Genomic DNA, 24,063 nt, shown 5'->3' with positions numbered 1-24,063 from the left:
AGAGGTTGGAATCTGTTTGATTGAGTGTGTGGACAGGTGTCTTTTATACAGGTAACGAGTTCAAACAGGTGCAGTTAATACAGGTAATGAGTGGAAAACAGGAGGGCTTCTTAAAGAAAAACTAACAGGTCTGTGAGAGCCGGAATTCTTACTGGTTGGTAGGTGATCAAATACTTATGTCATGCAATAAAATGCAAATTAATTATTTAAAAATCATACAATGTGATTTTCTGGATTTTTGTTTTAGATTCCGTCTCTCACAGTTGAAGTGTACCTATGATAAAAATTACAGACCTCTACATGCTTTGTAAGTAGGAAAACCTGCAAAATCAGCAGTGTATCAAATACTTGTTCTCCCCACTGTATATAATAGGCGGTGTCTGTGGAAAGCCCATAAAATTGTCAGAGACTCCAGTCACTCAAGTCATAGATTGTTTTCTTTGCTACCGCATGGCAAGCGGTAGCTTGGCCAAGTCTAGGACCAAAATACTACTTAACAGCTTCTACCCTCAAGACATAAGATTGCTAAACAATTAATCAAATGGCCAGCGGACTATTTACATTGACCCCTCCCCCCCATTTGTTTTCTACACTGCTGCTACTCGCTGTTTATTGTCTATGCATCGTCACTTCACCCCTACCTACATGTGCAAATTACCTCAACTATCCTGTACCCCCGCACACTGAATCGGTACTGGTACCCCCTGTATATAGCCGGCCGCAAAACCTAAACCTATAGGGAAGGGTCTGGGTGGGCATCTATCCGCGGTGGCGTCCCACGTTTCACCATAATTTGCAAATAAATTCATAAAAAATCCTACAATGTGATTTTCTGGATTTTTTCCCCTCATTTTGTCTGTCATAGTTGAAGTGTACCTATGATGAAAATTACAGGCCTCTCTCATCTTTTTAAGTGGGAGAACTTGCACAATTGGTGGCTGACAATACTCTTTTGCCCCACTGTAATATGCACAAACATTCATACTGACTCTACACACACTCACACATCCAATCACCATATACTTCACTGCTCCTCTGTTTATCATATATATCCTGATGCCTAGTCAGTCACCTTACCCCAACACATATCTGCACCTACCACTCCAGTATCCCTGCACATTGTAAATATGGTATTGGCACTGACCTTGGAACTGACCCTCTATATACAGTAGCTTACTTTCTCGCGTTCTCATTTCTATTTCTTGTGAGTTTTTGTTCTACTTGACTTGTTTTATAGTACTAGTACTGATATTGATTACTGCATCAAAGAGCTTGCAAGAAAGCATTTCACTGTACTTGCGCACGTGACAACTTGAAACACGCACACGAAGAGCCGACACACTCCAAACCACATACACACACCCCACGCCCTCTCTCTCTCTCCCAGAGCGAGCGGATGCAGTCCCGGAGGGCCTTGCTGTGCTGTTCGTGTTGCTGATTCTGTCTGTGGAAGTCAGCAGTAAAAGCTGAGCCATTAACAACTGGGCCTGGGAGAAGCGCTGGGACAGGATACGATGTGCGAACTCGGCCGAGCAATGTTTTGACTGGCACTGAGACGGGGTGTGTGTGTTGGGAGTTGTTGTGTGTTTTCGACTGCCGTTGAGACGGGTGCGTGTGTGTGTTCATTCGTTATGACTGATGTGTGTGTGTCGTCGGTGTATGCATGAACTGCTCTATTCTCTCTCCGGCAACGCTGTCTAAGCAACCGTCGCCAGGGCCAACGCCTGAGCCAAGCCACAGCAGGAAGTTGAGACTGACTGGTGAACGAGGGATGGAGGGAGAGAGGAGAGGGCGGGAACCAGGGACACCAGGGGATGTTTCTGTAGTGGGAGAGCAGGTCAGAGGACCTCTGCACTATGCTGAGTCAAGGAGTTAGAGAGCCTTATTTTGCCCAATTTAAAGTGTATTCCTAGTCTGGTCTGGTCCCATCTGTATGTGGTTTAGTCAACTCCCCTGACACACATCCTGTGTCTGAGGGTCGTCTGAGTGTGGGTTGTTACTTGTGACAATCATGTTACTGTAAATGCACTATAAAAAGAGTTTGACCTATTCCACTGGGGATGATTTTAGGGGTCGGACTTTGGCCTTTTTAACCGGGACTCTTTTGATCAGCCTTTTATATGAAGCACAATCCAACCTGAATGGAGCTAACATGACTATGGAGAAGACTGTTGGTCATACTGCTGCATTAGCTACACACACTACATGCATGTTGATGACATAAACATCAACAGAGTTCATTTACCAGGACCATGAGGAAACACAGAGAGAGTCTGTCAGTCGGTTAATCATGAGGGATTGTGCGAGTACATGCACAGTGGAACTCCAGTCAGAGAGCGTTAGAACGTAGAGCACTATCTACCTTCAATTATCTGATGTCCCCATACATCCTGGCATTTATAATATTTCTCCCAGTTCTACTGTAAATTGTGGATATGGCAGTCCTACATGGTTTAAGCTTACAGGGTCAGCTAAGTAAAGAGTTAGGCCTACAGTACAGTAGGTTTAGTAAAGAGTTATCCCTACAATACAGTAGGATGAATAAAGAGTTAGGTCTACAATACAGTAGGTTGAATAAAGAGCTAGGCCTACAATACAGTAGTTGAGTAAAAAGTTAGGCTGTAACGGAAAACTGTAATTTATACAGTAATTTGGGGTATTATCAACAGTAAAATACTGTAAAATGTTTTACTGCAACATACTGTAATTTATGGTGCATTGTGGAAACATTTTGTGGGCAGGGAAAGAACTGCTGTATTTTGATTGGTACTGTAATTCCATCCCACAGAATAAAGTAGTACCGTACTGTATTTTTGGTATACTGAGTATAAGAGTTAGGCCTACAGTACAGTAGGCTACTTCTCTAGTAATTGCAGATGCTGTTGTTGATTAATGACTTCAGGTCCCACAGTAGTCCATTTAGTTACTGTCACCTGTATAGGTCATAACTTTTCTGCAAAACTATTTAGCAGCTGAGTGATTGTACATTATGCAGTTATCCACTGTGGGAGCTAGCTAGGTATGGTGACATCCTCCATGCTTGCACACTGCTATGCATATCTATGCTTTATGCTGTGTGTGCGTCCGTGCGCGCCTGTGTGTAGTAGCCGGTGGATTAATAATATCCATGGATTGCTGTATCTGAGGCCTGGGACAGTAATATGCATCTGCATACCGTCTGTCTGTCTGTTGACTTTGGCCACCCAGTCCTGCTTACATAACATCACTTCATGCTCCGAATGGTCTGTTCTGATTGGTCAACAAGGACAGACCGTCTGTTCCAACCAGAGACAGAGTCTGGGGTGTCTCTCTACTCTCTCATCATCCGATTAAATTGATAGTTCACCCCGAAAACAAAACCCCTGTCACGACTTTTCATTCCTCAAAAATGGTCTAAAGTCGAGTGCATATCCCACGCTATCTGTGTAGATACTGTAAGCAAAATGAGAAGTCTGCAGGCTTCATACAAAGGTCGTTGTGAAATGATACTGAAGCAACCATGAAACACTCATCTATATGAAGCATCAGTTTTGTGTTTGTATGTTTTCTATTGAACACAACCACTGTACAGTTGGACCACCACAAGTTATATCAATAGAATAAGTCATTAGGCAGATGGGTGTTTTTGAATAAGACAGTAAACAGAAAAAGAATCGAGAATACTGTATGTTTTCAAGTCATTAGATATATATATTTAAAAACAAATCAGTTAGATTGTGTATAGACTTGTTCTACAGACATTTAACAGAATTCACTTTATCTCTGGCAGACAGCCAGAGCTCAAACAGTATAGAAATGTCCCAAACAAACAGAGAAAACAAAAAGATGAACAATCATAAAAGCCTTAACATATCTGATGTTGTATTTGCAGAATACAGTCCAGGCATGGAATTAATAACAGTTCTGTTTTTTTTAGCACAGCTAAAAATATCAAACATGCTAACAGTCATCAATAACCCATATTAAAGTCAAAGCTAAAGATACTGGGCATCCCAAGTTACGCAGCGGTCTAAGCCACTGCATCGCAGTACTAGAGGCCTTACTACAGACCCGTGTTCATTCCGGGCAGTGCCACAACCGGCCGTGGCCGAGAGTCCCATAGGACGGCGCACAATTGGCCCAGCGTCGTCCGGGTTACGGAAGGGTTCGGCCGGTGGGGCTTTACTTGGCTCATTGCGCTCTAGCGACTCGTTGTGGCGGGCCGGGGTGCCTGCAGGCTGACCCGGTCGACAGTCGAACGGTGTTTCCTCCGACACATTGGTGCGGCTGGCTTCCGGGTTAAGCTGGCGGGTGTTAAGGAGCGATGTTAGGCGGGTCATGTTCCGGAGGACGCATGACTCCACCTTCGCCTCTCCCGAACCCGTCGCAGCGATGACACAACATCTAAAGATACTGTAATAATAGCCAGACCTGGGCCATTTACACACATTTAATAAATTAGAAATAGTTGAGGTGCGTTTGATTTAGCTTGTCCAGCGCAATGGAACCAATGGTATAGTCCCAAGTGCAAACTCTGCATGCTAGCCAAGCTAAATCAAGCGCACCTGAAGTATTTAAAACTAAACAAATGCATATTCGACCCAGATCTGACAGTAGCACAGACAGACAAAAATCAAAGACAGACACCAAGCCACTACTATGGCACTGCTGTGGACACAATCATGTAACACATCGTCATGACCTGAATGACACACACGTTGTGTGGTGCTGCTCCCCAGGCTTTTAAGACCATGTTAGTACAGTACTTTACTGTCCTCTATCCTCCTATCCACTCCTCTATATCTCTCCACCTAATAACTAGTGATGGTCAGTCAGAGATAATAGTACTCTGAAATGTCAGGGATTTCACATATGGGCTCTGTTCCAATATCCACTTTAGCATCTAGCCTGCTACTTAGAATGAAGCAGTGTATTGAGCTAGCCTTCTCGTTGGGACGCTAATGTGGATAATGGAATTGAGCCATGGTTTGACACTGGTGTCAATGAATACAACACAGCCCTGTGGACTGTGTGCTAGACGTGCAGCAACATCGCTAGAAAGAGAAGCGTTGCAGTTTATCTCCGCATTACGACGATACGAAAGCCTTTCATGGTGAAATAGTTAGCCGCGAACACGATAAATGTTGTAACTTTAAACACAGGCAGTTAAATAAAAGTGCATTTTGAATGGCAGGTGTACACGGGGTGTGAGAGAGAGAACCCTCAGGTGTGTGAGCGTGCGTGTGAGTGTGCGTGCGTGTGTAGAATGCAGAGTGTCGATGGTTCTATAGCCTGTTAAAGTGCTGTGTCTCAAGTAACATTCAAAGGAATTTGGCCTGTGCATCCGTCCGCAATGTGCAGAAAATTCACAACACATCCAAACAATATGCACAAGAGTTCAAGTGACAGTTGACTAGATCTCAGGGCGGGTGACGTCACTGCACGATGGCTATCTCTAGCTAGTAGCTAGAATACATCGGCTGGGTCAACCGCCTCCTCCTCAAATACCCCTCTATGGTTTCAGTCAAAAATACTGTACGTCACACTGAACATAGAAAGGGCTGCTATAAGATGAGATCTCATATTGCTATGAAAAATAGATATGCAAGTGATAAAAAATAAACCATAATTGGATATGCTGACAGTCATGGCTGAGAGCTGATGCTTTTCCATCAGAACTGAACAGACTGATAAGCCATGTGGATCTACTTCATCCATCTCCTTTAAGGAGAACATGATTTACAGATCTGATTTGGCATATTCTGACCACAGCAGGTACAGTATCTATGGCTGCAATTACACAGACAGCCCAATTCTGATCTTTTTCCAGTAATTGGTCTTTTGACCAACCTGATCAGCTCTTTTGCCAATAATTGGGCAAAATCTGCCTGACAGTCAATCGCCACACCCTCATCTCCTTCAGATTTGGCATAACTCTCAATCTGGCAACATGAAGTTGATCAGAACTGTCGATTTAGGAAACGTGTTGAACTAAAAGCAAGGTGACGAGGGTGAGTCCTGTTTTTCCTGGTAGCAGAGACACTGGCTAAGAAGACATTTCTGCCAGCCAAATGCAGTTAGCCTCGCCCTCTCTACATGGCCGTTACTATCTGGCCATCCTAGACAGGACAGAAGCCATACATCTGTGGCTAACTAACCCGTCACCCATACCCTAACCTTTACCCTAAAACCAACCTACTCTAAATTAATACCAAATACTTTAGAAGAAATGTGTTCAACATTTGTGACGATATGTCCTCCCCAACCCCCATATGTAGTAGGACTCCATTTTGACACCGCAAAAAACTGGCACCAATGTCAACTATAATACTTTTTTGTATTGCACCTTTTCTTACACATTATATTAAAATGTGCAAATGAGGCGATATCATTAAATATGCACATATTTTCCTATGCCGCAAATCCATTTTTCGGGACACTGGATTAAGTAATTTTGTTAAGCCACTTCAGGACCAGACTTAATCTGAGCAGATTGTGGATAAATACTTTTTTACATCTTTCTATGTGTAAAATGCTAAAGTACGTAACATTTTACAGAAATTTGGATGTGCCCTCCCAGGCCCACCCATGCCTACGCCCCTGTATAGATATCTGAGAATATATCCATGGATAAACCATACACAATTTGGTGAATGTAGATGCTTCTGAAGCTGAGGAAAATGAGTTGGGGTGTGGAAAGAGACTTTCTGGAAGGGGCCGTTAAAGACAAGTACACTGAATTTAGACTACCAAACGCAAAACACCTATTAAGACCCAATCACCATCTCTTCAAAGTAAGTTACTACATATGGTAAAGTTTGTTACATTCTTTATGAAATGGGCTTTTAAATTATGTGTAATTCAATGTAGTGAGCTTTGACATTATGGATGTATGTCCATTTTAAAGTGGTTAAAATCCATGACATTTTTGACTGTAGTATGATAAACTAAAGAAAGTATACATTTTCATAAAGATTTTGACATTTGTATGTTTACTTTTTGAAAATCCTAATATTAATTGACCAAAATACCAACAAATCTAAAAATGTATAGGTAGCTGCAAAACTGTCATTTCAGTCTGTGGTGGCTGGCCTCAAAATGTCTGCCCTGAAACAGTCATAGTGGAGCCTCCATTTGCTGCTCCACACTCCCAGCATCCCTAGAGCAGCCCAGAGGACTACAGTCACGTCGTCTAAATGACAAACTGTCTCGCTGTTTAAAACGACAAGAGAGAGAGTGATAATAGAGAAGAGAAAACACTGTTAATTCACATGCGTGTACAGACTTTTCTACCGGTTGGTAGAAAAGGACTAAGACACTGCTGTGATTCCTTCAGTAGAAAAAAAGGTCCGGTTCTGATTAACAGTCAGGGGAAAGGTTCCCTCTTAGAAACCCATAGAACCCATTCACACATATGCACACCCACACATTCTCTGATTAAAGGCATATAGACATCCTCATTAATATTCCTCATACATTGGCAACATAATAAATTGGATACATAAACCAAGGCTATGTCCGAAATGACACCCTATTCTTTTGACCAGAACCCTATGAGGTTATGGCCAAAAGTAGTGCACTAGGAATAGGATGTCAACTCAGATTTGCCCTGACCTTACATGTACTCCCCGAATGTAACTCTTCCATTCAGATCCATAAAGATATGTTCCTAGTTCATAACTCATGTTGTGATTCTGTTGTAGTTAATAATCAAACCGCTTCATAATCATAGAGTCATATAGTTATATAGTCGGTCATCAGGGCAGCTGTTGATTAATGATGTCATACACCCTGTGCTGAAAGATGGCTGCCATTTGTTGTTGTAACCAGGTGGGTGTGGCTTGTGCTGAATCTGGGTCAGGGGTCAGAGGTGAACGTTTGTGACCTCTACTTGAGGTATTCTATAATAGCCACGTCACCTCTCCTAGGCTCTCCCCCTAGCCCGTTCTGAAAAATACTTCCATTTTTGGTCATATATGGGAACATCGGCTCCCTCTCCCGTTCATCTGTGAAGTTGACGGGCAGTATCCTCTTAGGTGGGGTAAGCTCGGGGGTGGAGTTTAAGCCCAGATCGGTCGACAGTTTGCGTTTGATTGATGCGGCTCGCTGGAACTTGTCGTAGACCTCGACACTGAGGCGACGTCTGGTCTCCTTGAACTCTGCCGAGACATTAGCCGTCCACTCTGCTGCGTGAGCCCTGATCTCCCCTACCTAGAGACAGAAAGAAAGAGGATGGAGAGAGGAGGAGAGGAGGCAGACAGATGAGGAAGAGAGGGAGAGAGAGAGACGAGGGGGAGGGAGAGATGCTGTGAAAGACTGCTGTTCTCGACGTATCCTGGAAGTCACCTCAATTACATGTGTGTTCAATTACAGCAGCCTGGCCACACACACACCATGGCATTGTCAACATGTGTGATATCTTTAGTGGTTTAGAGGTTGTCAAACATAGAGAGTTATTGGGATGATAAAGTATTGATATAAAGATGCTCTCTGCGAACAAGACTTGAAAAAGAGAGCTGTGTAAGTGCAGAAGGTTCGAGCTCTGACAAATGCAAGTTATTCTATTCTACACACACATACACGTATTTAGACACACACTCTCTCTCTCTTTCTCTCTCTCTCTCTCTCTGTCACTCTCACTCTCTGTATACTGTGTTACTGTACACTGTTGGGTTGGAGAGTGTCACTGGAAAGTCTCACAGTCATGTTCATCAGAGGATATAGGTAGTTGATTTGATTAGGAACGTTGTATTTAATTGGAAAACATTCTTATCAAAGGAAAGAGGTAAGCCAGGGGAGAGACGTCTGCAGAAGGTAGGAGCTCTGACAAAATGTGTGGGTTTGGGTGGTAACTACCAAACTCTGGAACAAACACATTAAATAGAGTTCCATTGTGATAGACAGAGGAATATCATCTGTTCCATTACTGTTGTGTGTCATTACTGGTCACACACACACACACACACACACACACACACACACACACACACACACACACACACACACACACACACACACACACACACACACACACACACACACACACACACACACACACACACACACACACACACACACACACACACACACACACGAATAGGGCTGTTGGGGTGACGGTATTACCGTCACACCGGCGGTCACAAGTCATGAAGGCAGTCAAATTCCACGTGACCATTTAGTCACGGTAATTAGGCTTCTCCAAGCTCTGATGCTACTGCTGGTCATTAGAAGCCTACCAAACTTGCTAACTGCCTGGTACTCAGCACTCTATTGTCCCTCTAATCAATCTGACATCAATGCAAATGTGATCAAAAATCTAATCAAACACTTCATGAGAGCCCATGAGCTAATGTTGCGCAACATTTCTATAGGCTATGTAATTGCACGAGAAAACAGAATGATGGCCTCTACTAAAAAGAGGTAGATCCCATCAGCTTTCTATAGGCTAGGCCTACTATAATTATTTCTCAACTTTCCTAATATTAAGCACATTGCTTATATTTACAACAGGAGTATAACCTACCTGGCTGGCATGAAAATGAACCAAAGCTTAAAGAAGTCTCTAGGTATTAATCGCCTGAGGTAGAGTACCTTATGATAAGCTGTACACCACAATATCTACCAAGAGAGTTCTCATCTATATTATTCGTAGCCTTCTATTTATCATCACACACCGATGCTGGCACTAAGACAGCACTCAACCAACTCTATAAGGCCATAAGCAAACAAGAAAAAGCTCATCCAGAATCGGCGCTCCTAGTGGCCGGAGACTTTAATGCAGGCAAACTTAAATCAGTTTTACCAAATTTTTACCAGCATGTCATATGTGCAACCAGAGGGAAAAAAACTCTAGACCACCTTTACTCCACACACAGAGATGCATACAAAGCTCTCCCCCGCCCTCCATTTGGCAAATATGACCATAATTCTATCCTCCTGATTCCGGTTTACAAGCAAAAACGAAAGCAGGAAGAACCAGTGACTCGCTCAATACGAAAGTGGTCAGATGACGCGGATGCTACGTTACAGGACTGTTTTGCTAGCACAGACTGGAATATGTTCCAGGATTCATCCAATGGCATTGAGGAGTATACCACCTCAGTCATCGGCTTCTTCAATAAGTGCATTGATGAAGTCGTCCCCTCAGTGACCGTACGTTCATATCCGACCAGAAGTCATGGATTACAGGCAACATCCGCATCGAGCTAAAGGCTAGAGCTGCCGCTTTCAAGGAGAGGGACACTAATCCGAACGCTTATAACAAATCCCGCTACACCCTCAGACGAACCATCAAACAAGCAAAGCATCAATAAAATATTAGGATTGAATCCTACTACACCGGCTCTGACGCACGTCGAATGTGGCAGGGCTTGAAAACTATTACAGACTACAAAGGGAAACCCAGACACGAGCTGCCCAGTGACGCAAGTCTACCAGACGAACTAAATGCCTTTTATGCTCGCTTCGAGGCAAGCAACACAGAAGCATGCACGAGAGCTGATCTGGATGACCGTGTGATAAAGCTCTCGGTAGCCGATGTGAGCAAGACCTTAAAACAAGTCACCATTCATAAAGCCGCTGGGCCAGACGGATTACCAGGACGTTTACTCAAAGCATGCGCGGACCAACTGGCAAGTGTCTTCACTGACATTTTCAACCTCTCCCTGACCGAGTCTGTAAAACATACGTGTTTCAAGCAGACCACCATAGTCCCTGTGCCCAAGGAAGCGAAGGTAACCTGCCTAAATGATTACCACCCCGTAGCGCTCACGTCAGTAGCCATGAAGTGCTTTGAAAGGCTGGTCATGGCTCACATCAACAGCATCCTCCCTGATACCCTAGACCCACTCAAATTCACATACCGCCCCAACAGATCCACAGATGACGCAATCTCAATCACACTCCACACTGCCCTTTCCCACCTGGACAAAAGGAACACCTATGTGAGAATGCTGTTCATTGACTACAGGTGGTAGTCAATGAACCCCCAGGTGGTAAGGGTGGGCAACAACACATCTGCCACGCTGATCCTCAACACTTGGGCCCCTCAGTGGTGTGTACTTAGTCCCCTCCTGTACACCCTGTTCACCCACGACTGCGAGGCCAAACACGACTCCTCATTAAGTTTGCTGTTGACACAACAGTGGCAGGCCTGATCACCGACAACGATGAGACAGCCTATAGGGAGGAGGTCAGAGAACTGGCAGTGTGGTGCCAGGACAACAACCTCTCCCTCAATGTGAGCAAGACAAAGGAGCTGATCGTGGACTACAGGAAAAGGAGGGCCGAACAGGCCCCCATTAACATCGACGGGGCTGTAGTGGAGCGGGTCGAGAGTTTCAAGTTCCTTGGTGTTCACATCACCAACGAACTATCATGGTCCAAACACACCAAGACAGTCGTGAAGAGAGCAAGACAAAAGCTGAAAAGATTTGGCATGGTCCTCAGATCCTCAAAAAGTTCTACAGCTGCACCATCGAGAGCATCCTGACCGGTTGCAACTGCTCGGAATCTGCTGGTATGGCAACTGCTCGGCATCTGGCTGTAAGGCGCTACAGAGGGTAATGCGTACGGGGCCAAGCTTCCTGCCATCCAGGACCTATATAATAGGCGGTGTCAGAGGAAAGGCCATAAAATTGTCAGAGACTCCAGTCACCCAAATCATAGACTGTTTTCTATGCTACCGCATGACAAGCGGTACCGGAGCGCCAAGTCTAGGACCAAAAGGCTCCTTAACAGCTTCTACCCCAAGCCATAAGACTGCTGAACAACTAATCAAATGGCCACCGCACTATTTACATTGACCCCTCCCCCCACCATTTGTTTTGTACACTGCTGCTACTCGCTGTTTATTACATGTACAATGTACAAAATACCTCAACTAATCTGTAACCCCGCACACTGACTCGGTACCGGTATCCCCTGTATATAGCCTCATCATTGTTATGTTATTGTGTTACTTTTAATAATTTTAAACTTTAGTTTATTTGGTAAATATTTTCTTAACTCTTCTTGAACTGCGCTGTTGGTTAAGGACTTGTAAGTAAGCATTTCACGGTAAGGTCTACACTTGTTGTATTCGGCGCATGTGACAAATAAAGTTTGATTTGATTTGTGAGTGAGAGATGATTCAGAGCGCGCAGCACTAATGGAGAAGGGCACAACAGCCACTGGCCGCAAAAGGCATCGATTTTTTTAGGGTGCATTACGGCCACACAAAGGGGATGCCGCCATGAAATTCTAGACTATTAAGTGTTTGTCAAATTGTGAATGAGTGACTGATGTAGTGTGTACAGCCTGCGCAAAAAAAACTAAGCAGAGCTCATGCCTTTCAAGCAACTTTTTTCAAATCATCATTAGAGTCGCATCATGCAGCCTTACAATGTATTAAAAATCAAAACATATAGCTCAACGTTTGTAGAACAACTAAAGTTACATTAATAACTCTAAATTAAGCATATAGGAATACCTATTTATTTGTTAACCGCTCAACACAGAATAGCCGCATGTGCGCACTCCCTCAAATCGTTTGGATGAAATGTCCTTTCTATTTCATTCAGCTTTGATCAGTTGTATTCTTCATACTATAAAACAATGTAAAATAATGCCACAGAATTATAAGCAAATCTTGTCTGCTAAACTAGTGTAGCCCACAGCCATTTGGCATAGCCAGACCAGGACCTAACATAAGGACAACTCAGAGTATGCAATTATGTTCTTCTGAAATAGAGTACATTTTCTTCAAATCATGCTTCTTTAGACCTGTCTAAAATAAATCATGGATTTATTGTGAAGGTGTAGGCTATATTACATGGATTTATTAGACTTTTTAAAATATAGATGTTCCCGAAGGTCTATATCAGTGGCTTGTATTCTATGTGTGGAAGCCAGGAGATGCTAAATGTGTTTATGTTATTTAACGGTCAATTACCGTGAGACCGACAGTTATTTGCTTGACAATCACCGGCTGACTCAATTTCGTGACCGCCACAGCCTTATGCACGAACACACAACCATGTACATGCACGCACACACACACAAACACACACGTCTGACCATCATAGACGGAAGCGTGATGTCACTTGTGGAGTGATGACACTGCGTCAATAGCAGGATGTCAACGTGATAACTCTGAGGGGGCAGTAAGGATTATCTTTCTCGCTCTCTGTCCTCTTTCTTTCTCTCTCTCTTTCTGTATAATGCGTTACTGTACACTCTGTCGAGCTGGAGAGTGTCACTGGAGAGTCTCACAGTAATGTCTATCAGAGGATACAGGTAGTTGATTTAATTAGGGACGGTGATGAGGTAGCCATGACTGCGACTTCAAAATCAGAATCAATTCCTCTTGGTTTAACGGTCAAGACGTTGGTTTCTCCCGTGGGGCCGAGACCCGGGTTCAGATCCTTTATGTGTGTGTGTGTGTGTGTGTGTGTGTGTGTGTGTGTGTGTGTGTGTGTGTGTGTGTGTGTGTGTGTGTGTGTGTGTGTGTGTGTGTGTGTGTGTGTGTGTGTGTGTGTGTGTGTGTGTGTGTGTGTGTGTGTGTGTGTGTGTGTGTGTGTGTGTGTGTGTATGTTAGTTTTTTCCCAGCCACTGTTCTTCTGCATCTGCATTACTTGCTCTTTGGGGTTTTAGGCTGGGCAACTTTAAAGCACTTTGTGACAACTTCTGATGTAAAAATAGGGCTTTATAAAATGTATTTGATTGATGTGAGAGAGAGAGAGAGAGAGAGAGAGAGAGAGAGAGAGAGAGAGAGAGAGAGAGAGAGAGAGAGAGAGAGAGAGAGAGAGAGAGAGAGAGAGAGAGAGAGAGAGAGAGAGATAGATAGATAGATAGATAGATAGATAGATAGATAGATAGATAGATAGATAGATAGATAGATAGATAGATAGATAGATAGATAGATAGATAGATAGATAGATAGATAGATATTACATACCTCCTCTTTGGTCTTCTTAGAGATGACTCTGAGCCAGTCTCCTATCATGCTGAGAACAGCAGCGAAGTACGCCAGTCCCACCAGGATCCAGAACCACACCACAGGCTTGTAGTAGTCCAGATACTCAATCTCTGATCCACCTGGAGAGGACACACACACGAAACACACAGACACAAACACACACACACACACACAACCCCTTACTTTCTCTCTTTATCTCTCCGTCTAACCAGGTCCTTGTTCTAGTTCTGACCCTGCAGTAAATTCTATCTATGTTCTGTCTCCGTCCCTACTTCCCTGAGTGAATGGGGAAAGTGTGACAGAGACAGGACACTTTTCTCACTGATAGCTGCGGTTATTATTCCTTCTATACTGTCTCTCCCTTCTTACTGTAGCTCACTTCATGTGTGCCGACTGCTGCAGCCTTTAACTGGTCTCCAGAAGAGATTCATACCTTCATGAAACAAATCTGTATGAATAAAGGTTTACTAAAAAAGTGTGTGTGTGCGCGTGCGTACATGTACTTAAGCATACACATTTCAAGTTAGGACTCGAATGACTACCTTCGTGATAATTTACCTGCGACAAAGTCCCCGAAACCAATGGTTGTCAAGGTGATAACGACAAAGTAAAGGGACTCCAGAGCGCTCCAGCCCTCAATGTGTTTAAAGATGGCCGCCGGCAGCGCCACGAAGAGCAGACAGCCGAACAGGATGAAGAGAACGGTGGAGATGACGCGGATCTTAGTCTGACTAACATCCCACTGCTACAGCGGGAGGGCGGGAGAAAGGGAAAGAGAGATCTTTATTAATCTACAGTATTTAACCCTAATTTCACCAGGTAAATTGCAAGGTTATTATAGTTTTGTGTTTATCTGAAATTCAGTTTAGTTTCAGTTAGTTTTCAGATCCACTAGTTTTTATTTAGTTGAAGTTTCATAATAACATTTCTATTTAGTTTGTATTATTATTTAGTTTCAGTTTTAGGGACAGAAAGAAGCCTATGCGGGGGAGGCTAGAAGACAACTATGTAATGTACTGTATAAGTTTGGTGTTTTTGTGAATGTCAATTCTTGCCATTGTGAGGCACTAATGCATAACGTGATGGGTCAGGTTAAAAGGTATACTCAGCGAGATGATGTAGATGCATGAAGTAAACAGTAGTATTGGGTCAATTTCTGCAACAACCAGGAAACTTGAAACTACTCCACTGTTTTGGTCCCGTAGCTACCACCTTGTAGCAGTGTGAAGCACACCCGTGAACATGCGCAACACTCTATGTGACTGTATGCTTGTGGCAACATCATCTCGCTGAGTCTACTTTTAAATTATAAAGTCAATCTCAATGTGACCTGCCAGATTCCGAAGCCTGAAAATCCCAGTAGAAATAAATCTTGAAAACTCCCTTGAAAATTACAACTGAACATAATTCATTATGCTTATATTTTAGATAGTTTTGGAGTCAAAGATAATAGTTTCAGTATAGTTTCAGTTTTTCAAACAGATTTGTTAATGACTTTATTTCTGTTTTTTTTAATGATTAGTTTTAGTTAAAGATTTTTTTTTACTATAATAACCTTGGTGAGTTGACTGAGACCACATTTCTTATATACAGCAACGACTTGGGGAAGAGTTGCCAGGTTAGCCAACTGGAATCTAGGGATGATTAGGAGGTGGCCATGATGAACGGTATGAGGGGCAGATTGGACCATAGGAAGTGAATAGCTACTGTATTCTCAACGCACCAGACCTCTCTTCCAATTATTCCTGGCAATACACTAGGGTGTTATTAACTGTAATGAATTGTCATTTCACAACCTTCATCTGGGTTAGACTGATAGACAGGCCTCTACTCTTCTGGGATAAAGAAGTAATTAAGAGTGGCCTCACACATGTAAGGATGCACACACACATGTGCACACACATACACACACACACACACACCTCCTCTACATGGACTCACCACAAACATCTTCTCGACCCTGGCGGTGGCCTTCCCAAAGATTGTTCCCAGTTGGTCTCCTACTCCAGCCAGTAGGAAGCCAAACAGAGGGATCCCCAGCAGGGCATAAATTATACAGAAGATACGCCCTCCCTCCGTATGGGGGGAGATGTTCCCAAAACCTGGAGGGACGGAAGAAAAAAGGCCTCTTAAAAAAGAACACTTTGCCATTTTAAAGCTAATTTCCTGCAATTATACACATTTTGCCATGACACTGAGAGAAAATGCTGCAGTTTTAAAGTAACTGTCCTAGTGAAAAACGAACTTTTAAAAGTTCATATTCTGTTAACTCATACCCAAATAATATTGTTGACTGATCCTATACTTATATTTGTGGCCAAAGCATAAATTGGAGAAAAAAACATCTAAAAACCCCCGCCTCAAACAGACCGTTTCAGAAATGCTTGCTATTTCCTCATTGAGGATGATGTCATCCTACTGAAGAGGATGAGCTGGCCAGTCAGCAGACTACTCGGATGAATATTTTTAATGACCAGTATATAGTGCCTTGCAAAAGTATTCATCCCCCTTGGCGTTTTTCCTATTTTGTTGCATTACAACCTGTAATTTAAATGGATTTTTATTTGGATTTCATGTAATGGTGTCACGCCCTGACCATAGAGAGCCCTTGGTTCTCTATGGTGTTTAGGTCAGAGCGTGACTAGGGGGGTGTCCTAGTCACTGTATTTCTATGTTGGTGAGTTGTATGGTTCCCAATTAGAGGCAGCTGGTAATCGTTGCCTCTAATTGGGGATCATATTTAGGTAGCCTTTTTCCCACATGTGTTTTGTGAGATATTGTTTTGAGTGAGTGCATGTAGCACTACGGTACTTCACGGTCGTTGTTTGTTTAAGTTTCACTAAAATAAAGATGTGGAACTCCAATCACGCTGCGCCTTGGTCTGTCTCTCCTCATGATCGTGACAAATGGACATACACAAAATAGTCCAAATTGGTGAAGTGAAATTTTAAAAATAACTTAATAATAATTTCTATTAAAAACGGAAAAGTGGTGCGTGCATATGTATTCACCCCTTTGCTATGAAGCCCCTAAATAAGATCTGGTGCAACCAATTACCTTCAAAAGTCACATAATTTGTTAAATAAAGTCTACCTGTGTACAATCTAAGTGTCAAATGATCTGTCACATGATCTCAGTATATATACACCTGTTCTGAAAGGCCGCATAGCCTGCAACACCACTAAGCAAGGGATACCACCAAGCAAGCGGCACCATGAAGACCAAGGAGCTCTCCAAACAGGTCAGGGACAAAGTTGTGGAGAAGTACAGATCAGGGTTGGGTTATAAAAAAATATGAGAAACTTTGAACATCCCACGGAGCACCATTAAATCCATTGTAAAAAAATGGAAAGAATATGGCACCACAATAAACCTGCCAAGAGAGGGCCGCCCACCAAAACTCACGGACCAGGCAAGGAGGGCATTAATCAGAGGCAATAAAGAGACCAAAGATAACCCTGAAGGAGCTGCAAATCTCCACCATGGAGATTGGCGTATCTGTCTATAGGACCACTTTAAGCCGTACACTCCACAGAGCTGGGCTTTACAGAAGAGTAGCCAGAAAAAATAAGCAAACACATTTGGTGTTCGCCAAAAGGCATGTGGGAGACTCTCCAAATATATGAAGAAGGTACTCTGGTCAGATGAGACTAAAATGTAGCTTTGGCCATCAAGGAAAACGCTATGTCTGGCGCAAACCCAACACCTCTCATCACCCCAAGAACACAATCCCCACAGTGAAGCATGGTGGTGGCAGCATCATGCTGTGGGGATATTTTCCATCGGCAGGGACTTCGAAACTGGTCAGAATTGAAGGATGGCGCTAAATGCACGGAAATTCTTGAGGGAAACCTGTTTCAATATTCCAGAGATTTGAGACTGGGACGGAGGTTCACCTTCCAGCAGAACAATGACCCTAAGCATACTGCTAAAGCAACACTCGAGTGGTTTAACATTGTAATGTCGACTGTACTGGGAGGTTAAATTAGATTTCGTAGACATCATACTACACACACACACACACACACACACACACACACAAACAAACGCAGCACACACACACACATACACCCTTACCGATGGTAGTGATGACGGTCCCCGCGAAGAAGAAGGAGGAGCTTAGGTCCCAGAGACTGCTGTGATTGGTCAGAGTCCCTGCTGGGTTCACCCCTGAACGGATTGCTGACACCACTTGCTGTGGATGACACATACACATAAGCCATGTCCGAATACCTGTACTTCTAAATAGTAGGTTGATTGGATGTGAAAATGTAAAGTTTTTTAGTCTATGAAATTTCGAAAATTGAGTATGCCCGGATGTCATACTCATTTCGTTTTTAATCTAATAGAATTTGCATGCGAGAGGAAGGGAATTATTTTATCAGACCCAAGTGTGTTTGACAACAGTTGGTAATAAGCTGAGGGGCACACTGTACCAAAACGAATGAATGGCAGGTAACAACGACATTGTGCATAAGATGATGCATTCTCAGTATGGGTGAGCCTAGTATGTTTAAGTGATAATGCCTGAGAAGCCGGTGTTTGGAGGATATATTGGCACGGGTGTTGTTATATTGGCAAACCGTGCCAACATATCCTCCAAATACCGGCATGGAGGGCCTTATCACTTTTATACAACGGGTTACCAACATATTCAAATAATGATTGACATATTTTCATTCTAAATGTTATTTGATGAATTAATTCATACTATTTCATCCTTCCACAAGATATTACCCCGAAACAAATCTAGGGTTGCTACGGCTGGTCGTTCGTTCTATTGGCTCGGTTGCCAGAGACGCGACACAGTCGTTTAGTCTTTTTGTTCTGTATCTATTTGGCCATCTATTCATTCTTTACCATTCAGCCATCAGATTTGCCACCAATGCTTCTTATAGGACACATCACTGCACTCTATACTCCTCTGTAAACTGGTCATTTATGTATACCTGTCGCAAGACCCACTGGTTGATGCTTATTTATAAAACCCTCTTAGGCCTCACTCCCTCCTATCTGAGATATCTACTGCAGCCCTCATCCTCCGCATACAACACACGTTTTGCCAGTCACATTCTGTGGTCCCCAAAGCACACACATCCCTGGGTCGCTCCTCTTTTCAGTTCGCTGCAGCTAGCAACTGGAACGAGCTGCAACAATCTCTCAAACTGGACAGTTTTATCTCAATCTCTTCTTTCAAAGACTCAATCATGGACACTCTTACTGACAGTTGTGGCTGCTTTGTGTGATGTATTGTTGTCTCTACCTTCTTGACCTTTGTGCTGTTGACTGTGCCCAATAATGTTTGTACCATGTTTTGTGCTGCTACCATGTTGCTGTTATGTTGTGTTGCTACCATGCTGTTGTCATGTGTTGCTGCCTTGCTATGTTGTTGTTTTAGGTCTCTCTTTATGTAGTGTTGTGTTGTCTCTCTTGTTGTGATGTGTGTTTTGTCCTATATTTATATTGTATTTATTTATTTATTTTAATCCCAGGCCCCGTCCCCGCAGGAGGCCTTTTGCCTTTAGGCCGTGATTTTAAATAATAATTTGTTCTTAACCGACTTGCCTATTTAAATAAAGGTTAAATAAAAATAATACAAATCTATGGACATGACCCAGTTGCATGTTCTAAATGTTCCATTGCCATACTGGCTGGCAACGTTCTTATCCCTTGCTTACTAGCTAGCCAACTACGGCTGACTTACAGTCACGTCAAACAGTGCAGACAGAATAACAACAGTAGTTGCATTTGTTTAAGCTGTTTTCTAGTGACATGTATTTGGATACATCCATAACAATGAGCTAACGAGGCACGATTTCCCCCGTCATAGAAAATGTGCTCTCTCACAAAAAAAGGAAATGCAAGATAATGTCTAGATGCGTTTTATAGTGAAGATCAAGTTTATAACTTTCCTGCCTGGGCTGATGAGACAGTAGACTGCGCAGTCAGATGGAACAGAGGAAATAGGCAATTTAACGTCATAGATTTAGCCAGTGGAAACTTGTGGAATAGACGCCGGCTGGAATGCACTTATAACCAATCAGCATTCAGGATTAGACCCACCCATTGTATAATGATATTTACTGCACACATTTTTATTAAACAGTAAAAATCTAAATAATATGTAGTATGTTTAGTACACCGCATGTTGTTTTGTTAATAGTAGGCAAGACAGATTTCGGGCATGGCCATATACACACACACACACACACACACACACACACACACACACACACACACACACACACACACACACACACACACACACACACACACACACACACACACACACACACACACATTTGACTTCACACAACAGACAGGGTTGGGTTAGATTGTTGACAACATGTAAACTATATTTGATCTCCAATGTTTATTTACAACATAAATACATTTGCACAATGAGCACTTGCTGTCTCTCAAACACATCGTTACAGTTTTTTGGGTAGCGAGTGATTTTTTTGCCACATTAGCATTGACATGAAACCACCAGCAGTTCATATCTCATGCTGAGATCATTATGAGGGATGTTTTCTGGCGCAACACCAGCATCGACAGCAGAGATGCATTCTCAATGAGTCACTCTGGCTACAAACATGATCCTGCACACACACACGCTCACACAAGTCTGCACAAAAGTGCAGAAGGTGTACAGAGAAAATGGTGAAAGCGAAAAAGGAAGGAAAACGCTCTGCTTTGAAGCGATACGGGAGTCCTTCCATGTGCACACGCGCAAACACACATAGTAACAATGGTACCTTGACCAATTCCTCCAGATGGCTGTGGTTGACACAGGTGTGTGTGGAGAGGAACTCTAGTTTCTGATTCAGGATGGCCAGGCGCTGAGCACTAGAGCGAGAGAGAGAGAGACAGAGAAAGAGAGAGAGAGAGGAGAAAGACAGGATGAGAAAGAGATAAGGGAGGGATCTAGGAGAGACCTCGGTTGGTTATCTCACAGGTTAGTTGTCACAGTGCTTATTACTCCCAATCTAGAGGGTGCCATGTGTAATAATTTTAAGATTAAAAAGTATGAATTATTTAAAAGAACTCAGCCACCTGGTCAATTAATGTTAGCATGACAAAATATAGTGTTTTTCATAGGTGAAAGTAAAAATAAGTGCATTCTTGGTACTTTCTTTTGAAATGTTTGAATTACGTGAGTATAAATTAAGAATTATGTTTGTTGAAATCAGGAAAGGGAGAGCTACATTCCAAACCTATTTCTGAGTTGCTACAGTAGGTCAATCCATGTGGTAACTAGCATCTTAATTAGCATTGGAGGGGCTGGGGGGTGGTTGGGGATGGTTGTCACTTTATTAGGCTCCCGAGTGGCGCAGCGGTCTAAGGCACTGCATCTCAGTGCTAGAGGCGTCACTACAGACCCTGGTTCGATTCCAGGCTGTATCACAACCGGCTGTGACTGGGAGTCCCATAGGGCGGCACACAACTTGCCCAGCGTCGTCTGGGTTAGGGTTTGGCCGGGGTAGGCCATCATTGTAAATAAGCATTTTTCTTAACTGACTTGCCTAGTTAAATAAAGGTGAAATAAATAAATAAAAATCAACTCCATTATAACCAGATTGTTTGGGGACATTGCCACTGCCAGTATACAATAAATCCCAAGCTCTTTTCTGCCGTTGCTATAAAGACCTCCCTTCCCAGTAAACACGAACACCTTAGGCTGACAAATCAAGATGTGTTGGGAATATGTAGTGTGGAGAGTGTTTGCGCATTGGAGAGACTTCGCAGAGCCTTCAGAATATAATGTTGATGCCTGGCCGCCACATCTGTGAGACGTCTTGCCAATTAACGATGTCTAAACTGCATCTTCCCGATGCATCATGTATACATGCATCTGTTGGGCAGAGGTATCTTTGCTGTCTGGGTTTGTTGCCTCCCGCACACATTCTTCTGTCACACACCCGCACATGTACACAGGCATGTGCAAACACACGCATACACACACAAATCTACTCAAAACGTCATATGTTGTTCTCACGGTATAAAATGCTGAATTTTGTTAGCAATATTGTTCGATCAAAGAAAGGCTTGGCTATTTCTAAGAGTCTGTTTTCTATATTGCTTCACTTTCCGTTACAAAAGGAATAAGCTACAAACATTGTGACAACCAAATCTATACTGTGTGACAACCAACCCCGCGATGGGGCTAGTTGTCACAAGTGGACAGAATGTGTTTAAATGACTTATAACTCCATGTTGAAATAAGATGTGAGGTTAAAAAAGGATCCCTATTTCAACCAAACATGTTGGTCTTTGAAATAATGTTGAAAAGAGTCTTGCAAGATATACTGGTGCTGTGAAATACACACGAGAGTAAAAAGTGTGACAACCAACCCCGGTCTCCCCTACCTCTCGTGGGGTTGTTCCAGAGCCCTGAACACGGCAGCTCCCACCACCAGGTAGAGAACCACCAGGAGGAAAATGGCCAACACCGTCTTCCACTTCATCACCGTGGCGATGGCCTGACACTCCTCTCTAGGGCTCAGCGTGAGTGACTTGGCGGAGAAGGAAAGGCAGGGCTTGCTGTTGTGAGTGGCGGATTTTGGATCCAGTAGGTTAGGTGCTGCCACTGTTTGAGGTTAGAGGTGTGGTGGGAGGTCAGGGAGCAGAGATTATTAGTTGATTGGTTCATTGATAGTGTATTTTTTAAAGTATGTTCTTTCATTTAAAAGTATGTTTTTTCATTTCCTGTTAAAAACTCAGATAGTTCATACTTTAAGTCTCATTGATATCACATTATCATACACATGCCTTAAGGGAGAGCACAAATTGGGCAGAGCCATACGGCTGGTGAGTGATTTTTGTGTGTGCATTTTCCTTATGTTATGCTTCGGTGCTGTGTACAGTAGATCTGACACGTGATCTTTAGCAGAATGAAAACACATTTGCTGGTAATGTTAGAAATGTATCAATAAATAATGTTGTGTGAGACATGGTCCGGCGAGCAGCAGGGCTCTTAAACTGCTGTGGCAACGTAAATCACACACACACATCTACTATTCTGCTGCTTTCACCCATTTACTGGGAGTTTGTGTGTGTGTGTGTGTGTGTGTGTGTGTGTGTGTGTGTGTGTGTGTGTGTGTGTGTGTGTGTGTGTGTGTGTGTGTGTGTGTGTGTGTGTGTGTGTGTGTGTGTGTGTGTGTGTGTGTGTGTGTGTGTGTGTGGGGTTTGGCCCGGTCCTCAGAGGCCTTGGTTTGTGAAGGGTAATAAAAAGTTGTCCAAGACTTGTAAGAAGAATGGAGCAATAGTTCCTCTCTTTCTCTCTCTCTCCTCTCTCTTCTTAACAAACTCTTCATTCTGAGAGCTAACTTGTAACAACTACAGAAGTACAGTCACATTTAACATGGTAAATCCATTAGCACGAATAAAAATGATATAGAAAAGGATATTTTTCGAATGTAAAAGGTTTCTATTGTGAAGTGATGAGCGCGAAAAACTAGTAATAATTGGTAACGGTTATATTGGGCACAATTTTCGAAGACAATTTAGGTAGTATTATAAACGCAATCCGGGATACTTGGGATGTCCCTACCCTAAACCCTAACCTTAACCCTTACACTTACCCAACCCTTAACCATAACCATAGCCCTTGCCTTACCTAACCCTAACCGTACCTTGATCATTTTACATTTAAACTTCAATGGGTAGGGACGTCCCAAGGATCCCGGATAGCACGGACCTATTATAAACATTGAAACAACTGTTTTTTTAGTAGGCTACAGAATTAGACAAGGGCTGTTTCTCTGAACCTCAGGCAGTAGGCTCAAGCAAGCCTGTTTCTCTCCCCAGTCAGTGGCAGCCTGCCTGTCTCACAGACGGATCAGCAGCAGCAACCTATCCTCCTTACTTATGTTTAGAAAACAAATGTGAAGGCCAACATTGTGGGGGGAAAGCACTCATCATGTTTATGCAACCTAATATTCACCCTAAGAATACTTCCAGAACCACCTTTATATTTGATTTACAAAATAAATTGGATGTTCCCCCATGGTGAAAGGGGGCCATGACTGAAAAAGTTTGGGATGGGCATGACTCAGCCTATTTATTTGCAGCCACTATGCTGAATCACTTGGTAGGTGATAATAGGTGATAATACTGATCATGCT

The 24,063-nt window shown here is 43.0% G+C and overlaps 1 protein-coding gene across 1 annotated transcript; it reads right to left on the bottom strand.

Annotated features, from left to right (window-relative positions):
• Positions 1-6,577: 6,577 nt before the first annotated feature.
• Positions 6,578-22,525, bottom strand: LOC139553175 (potassium channel subfamily K member 2-like). Its single transcript, XM_071365202.1, has 7 exons — positions 22,307-22,525; positions 20,695-20,785; positions 18,014-18,131; positions 15,878-16,038; positions 14,495-14,681; positions 13,916-14,055; positions 6,578-8,190 (listed from the first exon to the last, which is right to left on the bottom strand). The coding sequence occupies exons 1-7, from the start codon at positions 22,402-22,404 to the stop codon at positions 7,867-7,869; spliced, it is 1,119 nt and encodes a 372-aa protein (XP_071221303.1). The 5' UTR covers positions 22,405-22,525; the 3' UTR covers positions 6,578-7,866.
• Between the last annotated feature and the right edge of the window lie 1,538 nt (positions 22,526-24,063).

Source organism: Salvelinus alpinus, chromosome 25 (genome assembly GCF_045679555.1).
Source record: "Salvelinus alpinus chromosome 25, SLU_Salpinus.1, whole genome shotgun sequence".
Lineage (NCBI taxonomy): Eukaryota > Metazoa > Chordata > Actinopteri > Salmoniformes > Salmonidae > Salvelinus > Salvelinus alpinus.
Note: the sequence above shows the minus strand (reverse complement) of the source record. Positions and strands in the feature narration are given on the sequence as shown.